This window comes from Mastacembelus armatus, chromosome 14, assembly GCF_900324485.2.
Source record: "Mastacembelus armatus chromosome 14, fMasArm1.2, whole genome shotgun sequence".
In the NCBI taxonomy this organism is placed as follows: domain Eukaryota; kingdom Metazoa; phylum Chordata; class Actinopteri; order Synbranchiformes; family Mastacembelidae; genus Mastacembelus; species Mastacembelus armatus.
The window spans coordinates 13,033,447-13,046,828 of NC_046646.1; the positions used below are offsets into that span (position 1 = coordinate 13,033,447).

Here is a 13,382-nt window from a genome sequence, read left to right on the forward strand (position 1 = left end):
GGACAAAGTCTAATATCTGGTTCATCCAGATCATAAGACACTTCTCTTCATACTAACTGCGTAAACCTGGAGTAAAATAATAAACTTGCATTTGAATTACAACAACTTAAAATACATAAATACATCAGAAGTAATGGGGCAACAAATGTATTTTTATTTGAGTTAATTTGATTATTTTCTAGATTAATCATTTAGTCTGATGTGTGAACAAATTTGTTAATTCGATATTTTATTTTATTTTTTTTGTTCAATAAAGTTTTTGCGGTTTGAAAAAAAAAATGTCTGCGTTGAACCGGAAGCAGTAGCGGCGCAGTGAGGCACGTTTTCCTCCTGCAGAAGCAGCATGCACAGTGCTGGGTGCTGATGTCCGCAGAGATGGTGGAGCTCACGGTGAAAGCACCAGAGTCGGTCCGACCGACCGGGATCCTGCAACAGAGCCGCGTCTTTCTCGACTTCTTCTGGGACTTGGCCAAACCGGATCAGGAGGTCCGGCTGAAGGCGGTGGAAAACCTCATCCAGTACCTGAAAAGTAGCGATAAGGTGAGAACTGTGTGGAAACCCAGCGTGGTTCTGCTGGATCGGGTCTCAGAAGCTGGAGGGAACGTTGTCAGTAAATGCAGCAGTGAGGCCAGTACTCACTGTGCAGAGTGGGCCCTGTCAGGGTTATATTATTATTCTAACAACTGTTAGTGAACTTTAATGTTGTAACTAGAGTTTGATACTGGATTTTTTTAGACTGATACTGTTTGCGATATTTGATTATGATGATGCTTTATTGTCATATATCAGTCAGAGTTAATAACAGAGCATCATAGGTTTTAAGAGAAAAATGAATAAGGCTGTAAAAGCAGCTGAAACAGTGAAATAAAATTAGGGGGAATATAAACTACACAACTTCCCTCTGATGTCACAGGTTGTTAAAATGGCAGGATGGTGAAGGTGTGAGCTGGTCTGTAACAAATATGTGATTATTTCTTATCGAGACAGAAGTAAAATAGAGCAAACCTGGAGCTCTGGGGGCCCCTGTGTGTTTGGGGCCGCTGCACAGTTCGACACCTGCCCTCTGAGAGTTAGTGGAGGAAAAGAATTATTTAAACTGTGAACTCTGTGCTCTGTGTGTACAACAGGCTGATGAACTGGAATATGCTTTTAAGAGGCTCGTGGATGGACTGGCTCATACACGAGAGGCCGCAAGACCTGGATTCAGTCTGGCTCTGGGACAGGTGAGTGAGGGCGGTCACCAAACCAGTTTACATGATCTAGCAATAAATACATTTGGTACTGGTTTATATTTATAGCTATCAGACAAGTATTTGTGACAGCACAATGATCCACTTGTGATTATGATATTTCAGTAGTGTCAGTCATGAAAATGGTTTTCACATGTGTTAGATTTTGGCTTTTTTTTTGTTTTTTTGTTTTTGTTCGTCAGGTCTTAAGCGCCTTTGAAGACATCTCCCTGCAGAGTGTGCTCGACAGAATCAAAGAAAAGCACAGTTTGACGTCTGTGAAGAAGGTGAGCGCTCGATGTTTTTATTTATCAGCTCCAAAATCTTTCTGACTGAGTTGCTGTGAATGTTATGGTTTTCCCCTGGTTTTCAGAAACTCTTCAGAAATGCTTTGTTTGGAAACCTGTTTGGCGTCCTCGCCCTTCATCAGTCCAGCCGCCTTCCTAAAGTAAGTGGTCTCACCTCCATTCATCAATTCTCAATAGATTCAGAATTGTGTTTGTACTGAAACATTAATATGGTCTTGGTCCGGAGGCATTTTGCAGTTGAATCTTTATTTAATGTAAAGGTGGTGGTGTGTGTGAGGACCTCAGCACAGTAGCATAGTATGGTGGTCTCTGAGCTCTGCCCCGTGTCTCTGCAGGAGCCGCAGGTGGTGCTGGGATGTGTGCAGCTCCTCCAGAGCCTCAGCCAGCACAGACAACACCTGAAAGACCTGCCCAGTAAAACCATGATGGACATTCTCACAGAGGTGACTGTTCAGTTACCAGGGACCTTATCTCTATAACACATACATAAAGCTCAGAGAGTTTAATAATTAAATCTTTCTCTCACTCTCTCTAATTTTTCTCTCACTAGTTTAATTCTACAAATCTGAAAAACACATCCATCTACTTTTACCAAAACTAATGTGTATGTCCTGTTTTGTCAGATTCCAGAGGAGGTGTTTGAAGCGGTCCTGCTGGGCGCTCTGCAAACTGATCTGGCATCAGCCTTCAGGACTCCAGAGCAGCTGCAGCTGCTGCTGGTAGCTCTGCAGCACTTCCCACAAACCCTCAAACCCAAGAAACTGAAGAAACTGCTGGGCTCCTCGACCATCATCAACACTGACAACATCCCGAAGTAAGAACACAGTGACTTCCCCCACCAACACCTTTCACACAAACATGTTACCCATCAGCCACTGTCTTTCTTTCCCTTCCACATCCATCCATTTACATAATACCTTAAAGCACGTCTTTTATCTGTGCACCGGTTTCCCTTCCCTATCGATGGTCATGTTCTCTGGCAGGCTGACAGAGGTGTTGAAGATGGCGGCCCGCTCAGTGAAGAAGGAGCGCACCCTCCCGGCAGTGGCCCTGGACCTCCTGAAGCTCTCTCTGAAGGAAGACAGTTTCCAGCTCTTCTGGAATAAAGCCGTCGTCGACGGCATGTTAAAGGAGCAGCCGGGGCCAACTCAGTGAGTCGTCAGAGAGAAAGCAGCAAGGAAGCTAAGCGTTCAGAACTCAGGGCGTTTCATTAACTTAATTCACTTTATGTTCCTGGGAAGTAATGAAAAATGTGATGCACTGAAAGATAAATTTAGACACATCATCCTTACTGATTTTCCACCATGCCTTCATACTGGCCAGTGTGTTTGGGAAACACTGCAGGTATTAAAAATACCGAAGAAGGCTTTAAATGAACTTGCATAATTATTTTTTTTGCAACCTCCAAAATGTCCCATAGGTGTTCAGCTGCCTTTTATTGAAACAACTGTGTCAGTTCCAATTAGATAGTCATGCCTGTTCCCCTGGTGCTGTCCTGTTTGTGTCCAGTTACCTGAGCTTCCGTCTGCTGGGCAGCGCCCTGCCTCTCCTGTCTGTAGCCCAGCTGGAGGAGGTGTTGTCTGGAGAGGTGATGGTGCACTACGGGGAGCACGTGGTGTCTGCTCAGGTCAGTGTGACAGTTTTAGTATATACTTTGGGGAACTGAGGAAAACTTGCATACATCATTTTATTTTGTTTACAAAATGCCTTTAATGTCATGTACTGTGCACCCAGTAGCCACTATATCAGGTACATCTGCACAACCTGCAATAAAATTCCCGCAGTAAAAATAAAAAAAGAAATGTTTTTAACCTGTTAATCCCTGGGCCTTTTTTTAAGCTTGTTGTGGATATGTGCCCATTCAACTGCTCATTGTTTGAATTGTGTTTTGGTTTCCTTAAATTGGTTTTGTTGAATATATTTTTGTGCTGCTTTATTTACATACATGAGAGAGGCACAACAGTTTTATGGGATTTATATGATCTTTACTCTCATTAGTTACAGAGAAATATCTGTGTGAAACTTGTGGCCATTTTAAGAAATGGCTGATACGAATTGCATCTCTTATTTTTCTTTCCGCAGAAACCCGACCGCTTCAAGCTGGCCCCAGAGATGGATGCCTACGTGTCCGACTTCTTGCAGGCCTGTCAGGATTCAGACAGACAGCTGGCAGTGATGGTGGGATTCTCCTCACTGACCCACCAGGGTTACCCAGTAGTGCCGTCGGTGTGGAAGGTGGTACAGCACCTCCAGCCTGCAGCTCTGCGGAACTACGTGGGGTGGCTGAAGAACATGTTCCTGCAGCCTCAGCTGGACAAGCTGCTGGACTTCAGCACCCGCAAACAGAAGGACAATAAGGAGGGACAGGAACAGTGAGTCTATATTTACCTGCTACTGTTAGTGAACCTGTCTGGTCAGGGACGTGGTAATAAAAGTTAATGTAACTGCTGATCTTCCTTCCTCAGGAGAGAGAACTGTGTATTCCGCCTGAGGAAGTGGATTGTTGCTCGGCTCGTCTCAATCATCGATAACCACCAGGTGAAGAAGGAGGAGGATCTTATCATGGATGTGGCCAGGTGAGACCCTTCTGTCTAGTTGAGCAGTGCAAATGTCTCTGTGTTTAATAAAGACCAGGCTGTCAGTTGGTGTGGTGTTGTTTCTTTTCCAGGTTTGTCTTTTTCCATGCTTTCTTCAGCACAAAGAAGGCGTCACCTGACATCCTGGAGACAAAAGGGAAGATCTCTGTCCCTCTGGATGAAAAAACCAGAGGAGTGCTTGTCAGTTCTTTTTTTGGGTAAGCAGAACAGCAGAACACTGTTTGTTCCAAATATCACAAGGCTGTTTGGGTGACCTGTCCTCCATGACATCACTGTTTTCTGTCCACCATCCAGACTCCTTCTGTCCATGCACCACCTGCCGCTCAGTGAGGACTTGGCTGAAGGCGCAGCTGCCAACCAAAAGCGGGCGCTGGGTGTGACGGCTGATGGCACCATGTGGATCTACCACCTGGTCCAGTACGCCCAAGTCCTGCTTAACCAGCCAAAATATGTCCATAGCAACCAGCCCTTCAGCCCCGAGCAACGGCAGGCCTGGGACAGGTAGCACACAGCACGGCCTCTGTGGTTCTAGTCAGGGCAGGGATATGAATATACTTGTACAGATTTACAGGACAATTCAGTGTGATTTTTATTTTGAAATTTCTGTTCATTTATGAGTTAAATAAGATAGGTGGTGTAAGTAGGCGATGCCTCTTAAGTGCCTTTACTTTTTAGACACTATTTAAATTCTGCGAAATGAGGAAGGAATACTTTTGACCACTCTGCATGTGTCGTCTTCCAGCATGTTGGAGTCAGTGGCAAACCTGAAGAAAAAAGCAAAGAAAGGCCAAACAGCAGAGAGCGGCGCGTTCCAGCAGCTCTTCCTATTGGTCGGCATGCACCTCTTCAAGGTACAGCATTCTAACAGGGACAGGATGTACAAGTACTGGGCTGCTGCAGCACTGATGTCGGTGTCTTCTTCACGAAAGCATAAACAATGGCATCAGAACCAGCTGACTAAGACTAAAATAATATTCTCAGCTCTTAACATTGTCGTGTGTGTTTCTCATGAAGGCACCTGAAGAGCTGCTGGACATTATGAAGGACCTGCAGAGCTGTGTGGACAAAGCACAGGAGAAGAAGGCCAAGAAGAAAAAAAAGAAACAAGGTGAGGCGTCATACATGACATTGTGGGAGCAGTTTCCACCGTCATTTAGGTGTTCACATATTAAAAAAAATAGTTCAACATTTTGCAAATATACTTTATTGATTCCTGCAGAGTGTTACATGAAAAGATCATTACTACTATTCTGTCTCTGTGTTAAGTCTGTACTCAGTGTTGGATGATGAAAAGATTTAAATTGGTGCAAAAGAACCACACATTTTCACCACACCAACTCCAGTGTGTCAGATGTTGTGTTTATGTGGATGGGTGTGTGTGGTTTTTTTCCCTGCTGCAGCCCCAGATCAGGGGGAGGAACCTGAGTGGGTGGAGGTAATGGTGGACATCCTGTTGTCTCTGCTGTCCCAGCCGAGCCGACACATCAGACAGGTCTGCAAAACCGTCTTCTCTTCCATCTGCCCCCATGTGACTGCAGCTGCCCTCACCGCCATCTTAGATGTAAGTAACACATTTAAAGTCTCCACCCCAAGGAAATCTGAAAAAAACTAAAACTGATGCAGACAAATATGATCTATAACATGATAGTAGTGTTAGATTAACATGTGTGACCTGCAGTGAAATAGAAGCAATAACACCTGCCACTCCAGTATAACAAGTGAGAGTAGCCACATGCCTTTGAAGCAGTTTCGAAAGTGTTTCTATAGCACACAGCCCAAACCCACTGGTTTCTAAAGAAAAACGCTCACTCGTGTCCTAAAACAGATGGGCAGTGTAGCTTTAGCAGACCTTACTGAACCAGCAGCCCTGTAAGGGATTGTGTTGATGGGCTGTCTGCAGGTTCTGGACCCAGAGAAGGAGGATGAGGAAGATAGTGCCGTGGTTGTCACTGACGACAGCGACGCCAGCAAAACCCTGAAGAAGAAACCAAAGAAGAAGGATGACAAGGAAGATGATGAGGAGAGGGAGGTCAGTCGATCTTTTACTGAAGCACAACTTATTCTGTCATTGATAGAATCATCTTACTGCTTTCAACCTTATATCAAATGTTTTTACCCAGAACAACATGGTTTTAGTTTAATTGACTGATTCCACTAAACAAATCTGCCTTTACTGTAGGAAACATGATTTCCTAAAATGTTTGGTTGTGACTATGCCAGGATGACAACTCCGACGAAACCGATGATGACTCTGACGAGGATGAGGATGAAGAAGCAATGGAAGAGGAGGGGGAGGAGGAAGTGGAAGAAGAAGAAGAAGACGACGACGATGATGAAGAAGACGAAGAAGAAGAAGTAGAAGTAGACGAAGCAGTGGACCAAAATTTCCGTTTGAAGCTGATGAAAGTGTTGCAGCAGCAGAAGGCTTTAGTAGGTGTTCAGGCTTGTTGCACTGTTTTTGTCCCAAATGAAAACTGTTCTGGGAACATTGGACCAGAAACGAAACAAATCAGTTTTTGTTATTTGGTTTTGGTTCCAGTGCACAACATATGCATAGACAGGCTCGGTAGGACCTTTTGACTTCTGCGGTATAACCATATGTCTTTTGTTGTGTTGTGTGTTTAGGCCACAGAGGAGGACGGTAGCAGTGATGAAGATCTGGATGATGAAGCCATGATGGAGCTGGATAAGAGCCTGTCAGCACTGTTTTCTGAGCAGAAGAAAAAGACCCAGGCCAAGAAAGATGAGAAGACAAAGCTAAAAAAAGAGAAGACGCTGGTCCGAGACTTTAAGATCAAGGTATGTCTGTTGTTTTTGGAAAATATGCTTAGTTACAGCAGATACAGCTGTAGCTGATAGCTGTCTCTGTTCTTTGTTTGGCTGTTTTAGGTGTTGGACCTCGTTGAGGTGTTTGTGGCCCGGCAGGCCGGCAGCCCTCTCGTCTTGGGTTTGGTGGAGCCTCTGCTCGCCATCATCGACAGAGGAATGAGCTCCGACAGCGGCCAGCAGGAGCAGGACTTCCTCCGCCGAGCTGCAGACATCTTCAGGTAATGTGCTTCAGCTGTGAGCTGAAGTGATTCACAGCATCCGTCACTGATTCAGTGTTTGTCGTCTCTGTCCTTGGAGTGTGTTTTTGTTTATTTATTCACACGCTTGGTGGTAAGCAGAATTGTGTATTTGTGTGTTTTTATTCACTGTCACGTTTTTATTTAGACATATTTATTTTATTTTATTAACACTGATATGTTATTCATTTATGATGGTGATGATACCGGCTGCAGCGTGATATAAAATGGCAGCAAAGCAAATCCAGTGTTACCTTAAATAAAATTGATCTGGTTAACTGTGTGCCATTATTTGGAAATGCAGTATTGTTATTAATTAAAGCTCAAGATATCATGTGATGCATGTTTGCCTTTTTGTTTTTTCAGGAACCAGCTGTGTCGATCCAGGGTTTACTGCAGGACTGTTGGTGACAGACAGGGGGAGCTCCACGACCTGCTGGACAAACTAATGACCAAAACCCAGAAACTGCCCGACTCCTCAGTCAGTCTCTATTACTTCAGGTACAGTAGTTATTAGTGCTTTATCTTTAGAACTGTTTCTGAAGTCAGGTGATTTTATATATATATATATATTTATATTTTTTTATATTTCTTCTAGTCAGCATCATTTACTCACTCTTACTTACTATATTCATATCATTTATTTGATCATATTTTAATGCTGTGTTTGCCAATGTTATATACTTAAATGTGTTTTATTTATATCCTGCGTACAAAATGATATGAAGCACTGACCTTCACTGTATGTATGTTTGTAATGGGTTACACACATATAGTTTGTTATTATGTGTCAGTGCTGAACATCTGAATTGGGAATGTACAGGATTGAGCATATCCTGCATGAGATACTGTTAAAAAATGTATTATATTTGAGATACCACAGTACTAAAGCAGCTTACATGTACTTGACATTCTCAGCTCAAGATCCACTTGCTCGCTTGTTCATAGCTTTCGACTGAATTTGCACAGTCTTCCTGAGCAGGATGAGTTTGTTTATTTGGCTTGGACCTGTAGGTGTTTAACCATCACATGAATCTATATGAGACATCTACTTCCACTCAGATGTCTATTTCCAAGGTCAACAATGAAGTAGCAGGTCCTTCATGTAATTTGAGTCCATTGTGAATAGTCCACAAAATTGGGACTGTTTTGTATTTTTTCTGATGTTGAACTGTCCTTGCAGTGCATCTCTGTACTTGGTGAAAGTACTGCGAGGAGCTCCTCCTGCTGAGACCAAAGAGGAGGAGACAGCTGAGAAGTCTGCAGCAAACGACGTATGTTTACCGCCAACTGCTTCATGTATTTTCACCCTCTTCAGAACCAGAAGACAGACCAGCAAACCAATCAGTCATTAGCCTAATTAGATCTTGATAGAGAGCTGATTGTCGTTGAAGCCACATTTATATAATCATGGTTCACTCAAAGCTCATACCGAGCTTTTCCTTTTCTTTTAGGTCACAGGGCTGGTCAGTGGACAGATGGTAATTAAGCATTTACATCATATGCAGCTGTTATTGTTGCATTTGCATCTCTCACAGTATGTCTGACTTTTTACTGAATAAAATTCCAGGTCTGTTCCTGCAGTTTTCTGGGTCAGAAAGTGGGTCAGTGCCGGATAACTTGTCCCCCTTTTATCCAGCATGTCCTCTTCAGACAGATTTGTTGTCTTGTTTTTATTATTGTTTTCCTCAAACAATTAGTTGATTCAAATGAATTGAATTAATTGACAATGGAATGTTAAAATTGCCAAACACAGTCATAAAAAATGCTGTTTATGCCTCTGTCTTCCCACTGTGACGTATTAAAAATCTCTGCTGTTCCTTTTTAGGAACACCCTGATCATACTTAAATTCATGCATATAATGACAGAAAGTTTGATCCCTGGTGTTTGTGTGTGTGCAGGTGAGGTTCATGGGGAATGTGGATGTGGATCGGGTCTCTGCCATCTTCAGAGAGTCTCTGACCACCTTCATGAACAGGAGGAAGAGCCCTCTGACCACTCAGATGTTCACAGACTTGTTCGTGAGATTCCCGGTGAGTACCGCTGAGCATCTCACTCAGGGAACACAAGACGTTATGGACACGAATCTCTGCTGATATCAGCTAACACAGCTTGTGTGTCATTTTCAGGTTCTGTGTATAAATCTATTGGACACAGCAGTACAACACATCACATCTGGGGTCAGAAAACACCAACAGGTAAAGCCTGTAACTCTTCTGCTGTAGGTTCATGCCTGGCAAACAATAGAGGAGAAAGAGGAAGAAGGAAAACTAAAAGCTTAACTATATGGAACCAGGAAAAAGATCATCACTACACACAAGTCACACAGGAGTAAATTGTACAGTTGTGACACAGTTGCCTTGAGTTATTTCTCAAATGGAGCCACGGCTCCAAATGTTTTGTATTACTACTGACCTGATCACATTACGACACTGGTTCCCAAAGTGAAGGCACGACCATGATAGCATAACTGGTTCCGGACTCTTTTAGGTCCTGCATATTTATCATTATTAAAGACAAACACTCCCTTCTCAGCTGTTGGGTATAAATTGTCCCTCTACTATTCAGCTCATGTGAATGTGGGACCTGCTGTTTGACCAGCCTTTGTTTTGTGTGTACGTGTTTAGGGCCAGGCATGTGTGTTGGTGTTGAGAGCGATGCAGAGCAGGGAGGTCCAGCAGCTACTGAGCGGCTCTCAGTGGACAGAACTCTGTGTGAAGATCACAGGTCAGCTGGCAGCGGTGAGTCAACACAGCTCTAAATCACAGGGTTAACACTGAGCCGGAGCGGCGTCAGGAAATTTGATTTGTTGTTTGAGTAATGACTGAATGTTAAAACAACACAACAGCCTGAACAAGGTGGGTTTCAGTGTTTTGACAGGTTTGTAGATTATGGAAGTTACTAAAAAAGATGGAGATGTTACTCAATGTTCTAACAGTGCTTGAGTTTTGCACTGCCTGGGTGTAAAGATTAGCCCGGTAGCTATCTCAAGGTTTTCTTGGGTTAGACTAGGCCCATTAGCTGTAAAAAAAAAAAAAATAAATAAATAAATAATTTTAAAAAAAGGGGGTGACATACACAGCAAAAACCAAATGACAACCAGTTACCTCCACCTCTTTGGCTTGACTGTTTTGGCTGAAGGAAAGTCTTAACCATAAATCGTAAGTGAGCACACTACACTGGGCTGTCTGCTACACTGGGCTGTGCTGATACCAGTGCTTGTTCCCAGATTTATTTTTAAGCCTCTCCATGGAAAAGATTAAAAGTCATATTTCTGTGTGTAAGTGAGCATGAGACTGTAACTACACATCAATTCTTCAGGACAAGCAGAGCCGTTCATACGCCAGCATCCTTTAGGCTTTTAATTATATTGTCAAATGTTTATGAGATTGCATCGTGCCGTGATGAACGATGATTAGAGCCGGTACGGCGCTCGCTGTCCTCTGTGTGTCCTCGATACAGCTGAGGGTAAAGAAAAGCATAATTACATGCTTCTACAATTCTTCACCAAAGCACTTCACCTCTGCATTGCCCCGTCTTTTCTGTCCTAGACAAAAACGGTCCTGCCAAAAGCCATTAACTCCTCCATAATGTATTTTAACAGTAGTTGCTGAAAATTTATGGTCATAAGATATAACATCAGTCTCTAATTTCTGAAGCTGGTGGCAGTTTCTGCAGAGTTTTTTTTCCATGCATTGTTTCCAACTTTATAACAAAAACTCCAGGGTAACACTTTGAGTCCACCTAATTAACATTTATAGGCAATATATAAACATTTCATAAGGGCTTTATAACACACAATAATGTGGCTGCATGCAAATTTAAATGCTTATTAATGTATTTGTCAACAGCCATAACTCTCACAAGTGGAGATTGTTGTATAAATGAGTAAATGAACCATAAACACTAATTTGTAGTAATATAGTAAAACACAGTTGTAATAATAATAAATGTCTTCATAGAAGTTAGAACTGCTGACACATTGGGTACAGTGCTATAACCCCTGTGTCGTCTCCTCCCAGAGTCTTCAGCAGGTCGGCCAAACTGAGAGCAAAGTGGTGAAGGAGAAGGTTGTGAAAACCCTGGAGCTCTGTCAGTTCCTGGTCAAGCTGATTCACCAGCAGGTACGTTGGGAACATGAGGATGAAATCACAAGAAAGAGCTGTTAATCCGTTTTCAGTCCACACTCAGGTCTCTGCTTCACCTTCCTGTACTGTGCAGAAGCTGTCTGTGGACCTGGAACCCCTTCAGAAGGTCCTCCAGTCCCTGACCAGCATCATCACGTTCAAGAAGACCGGCAAGCTGGAAGACACTTACTGGGCTGTGATGAAACACTTTGGAGTCATGTGAGTTATTTTGGCAACTACATCTCTGAAGTGATGAGCTCCAGACGTGAATCTTAGACCATGTGTGTTTATATGCGCGTGATAAATCCTGTATACACTGAATAAGCATTACGTGCTGCTCAAAGAGAATGGCTCAATTCAATGGATCTTATACCAACTATTGTTAAAACCAGAGAAATGTGATCCACATATTTTATCCTTAATGTTTATATCTGAATTTATGAATGATATTATTTATATATTATGAATTAACCTAAGGCTGTATTTGTCTGTATTTGCCCCTGGTTGTCTATTTCTATTCTTTTTGTGTATTGAAGCCATGATATTCATCTGACATGTTTTCATATTCACATTCACAGAAAACCCAAGGTTGAAAAGACAAAGTCTGACAAGGAGGCCCAGCAACAGCCAGCCTCCAAGAAGAAGAAGGGCTTTCTACCAGAAACAAAAAAGCGTAAAAAGCGCCAGAAGCCTGTCTTAGAGCCGGCAGCAGACAACTCGACCTCCACAGACAAACCAGCAGCAGACAAAGGACAAGCCAAAAAGAAACACGACAGGAAAACTAAACAGAAACGACCAGCCAACGGCGCGACAGCATCTCAGCCCAGCCCTGCCAAGAAGAGCAAGATGCAGTCTGAGAGCAAACCAGCAAAGAAGAGGAAGAAACCCAAACAGAAGAAGGAGGGTGGAGGACAAATGTAATGAGGACACTGATTATTTAAATGGACACAAAGAAGCTTTTGTTAATTTCTTTTTAGATATGATGTGTTTGTCTGTTTTTCTACTGCCCTTCCAATTTAGCTGTCTACCAGTTACGGTCTGAAAGTTTCACTAGGAGGTGATTCTTTCAGATGTGAGTTAAGAAGACATATTTTTCTAATGTAGGTTCTGATACTGACTGAGAAAATATCTACAACAATAAATTTTGTTTTCCCAGAAATTCATGACAGCCCTGCTCTTCGTAAGAGACCAGGAAGCTTTGTTGTTCAACATGATGTGAAACTGTACTTAAATGTACTAGACAAGAATTTCATTAACTGCCATTTACCACGAAACAGTGGCCCCAAAGAAACAACGAAAACCAACCAAACCAGTTTGTCAGTTATTTATCTGACCTGTGTAGAAAAAGAAATTGAGCTGCATTTAGTAATTTCACAGACAAAACCAGTGTTGAGTGAAAAGAATAACCTTTTCACAAGTCCTAATAAAGTTCAGCAAAAACTCTATCAAATCAATATCTAGTGTGATCACCCTTTACCTTTAAAACAGCATGAAGTCTCAGTAGGATTGAACCTAGTTTTTCAAAGTTCCAAACATCTTGGAAGATCTGCCTCTGTTCTTCTGTGGAGTTAAAACTCTTTCACTCTCGTCTGTCTCTTTATCTCATCCCAGACTGACTCCATGCTGATGAGGTCAAGGTGTCTTGTTGCTGAAAATGGTCATTTATGACTGTGGCTGTATTTGGGGTTTTTGTCATGCTGCTAAATGGATATGCGACTAGTCGGATGCCTCCCTGATTGTTTGTGCGTGATGGATAAGAATCAAAATATATTAAATACTGAAAAATGCTAGATGCTGTTCTCTAGAACTCTTAATGTGAGGGAAAATGTAAATTTCCTCTAGTATCTTTATAAAAACCCAGGTTCTCAGGAGGGACACAACATTATATAACATTTTTATGAAAAAAAAAAAAATGTTGCACAGGATTTGTTATTGCAAAAGCCTTTGTGCTGTACACCAAGGTGAGCAATCACAAAGAACCCTAATTCATCTGTCAGAAAAATGATGTAGTGTTGCACAAATGGATTACTATACAGGGCATGTAGCCATGCAGCC

At 42.5% G+C, this 13,382-nt stretch overlaps 1 protein-coding gene across 2 annotated transcripts; it reads left to right on the top strand.

Moving 5' to 3' along the window:
* Nucleotides 1-324: 324 nt before the first annotated feature.
* Nucleotides 325-13,117, top strand: mybbp1a (MYB binding protein (P160) 1a). Of its 2 annotated transcripts, XM_026328932.1 has the most exons (28): nt 325-540; nt 1,128-1,223; nt 1,433-1,516; nt 1,603-1,677; nt 1,873-1,980; nt 2,161-2,351; nt 2,521-2,688; nt 3,047-3,164; nt 3,620-3,909; nt 4,003-4,113; nt 4,206-4,331; nt 4,429-4,635; nt 4,877-4,985; nt 5,149-5,242; nt 5,535-5,695; nt 6,035-6,163; nt 6,355-6,564; nt 6,760-6,933; nt 7,024-7,181; nt 7,566-7,700; nt 8,383-8,473; nt 8,654-8,680; nt 9,102-9,233; nt 9,330-9,398; nt 9,828-9,941; nt 11,223-11,324; nt 11,422-11,546; nt 11,906-13,117. In XM_026328932.1, exons 1-28 carry the CDS (start codon nt 364-366, stop codon nt 12,246-12,248), a joined length of 3,924 nt encoding a protein of 1,307 aa, XP_026184717.1. In that variant the 5' UTR covers nt 325-363; the 3' UTR covers nt 12,249-13,117. The 2 variants fall into 2 exon arrangements, with proteins under 2 accessions (XP_026184717.1, XP_026184718.1); XM_026328933.1 differs by lacking the exon at nt 8,654-8,680 and having other exon boundaries at nt 364-540; nt 11,906-12,248.
* The last annotated feature ends 265 nt before the right edge of the window (nt 13,118-13,382 follow it).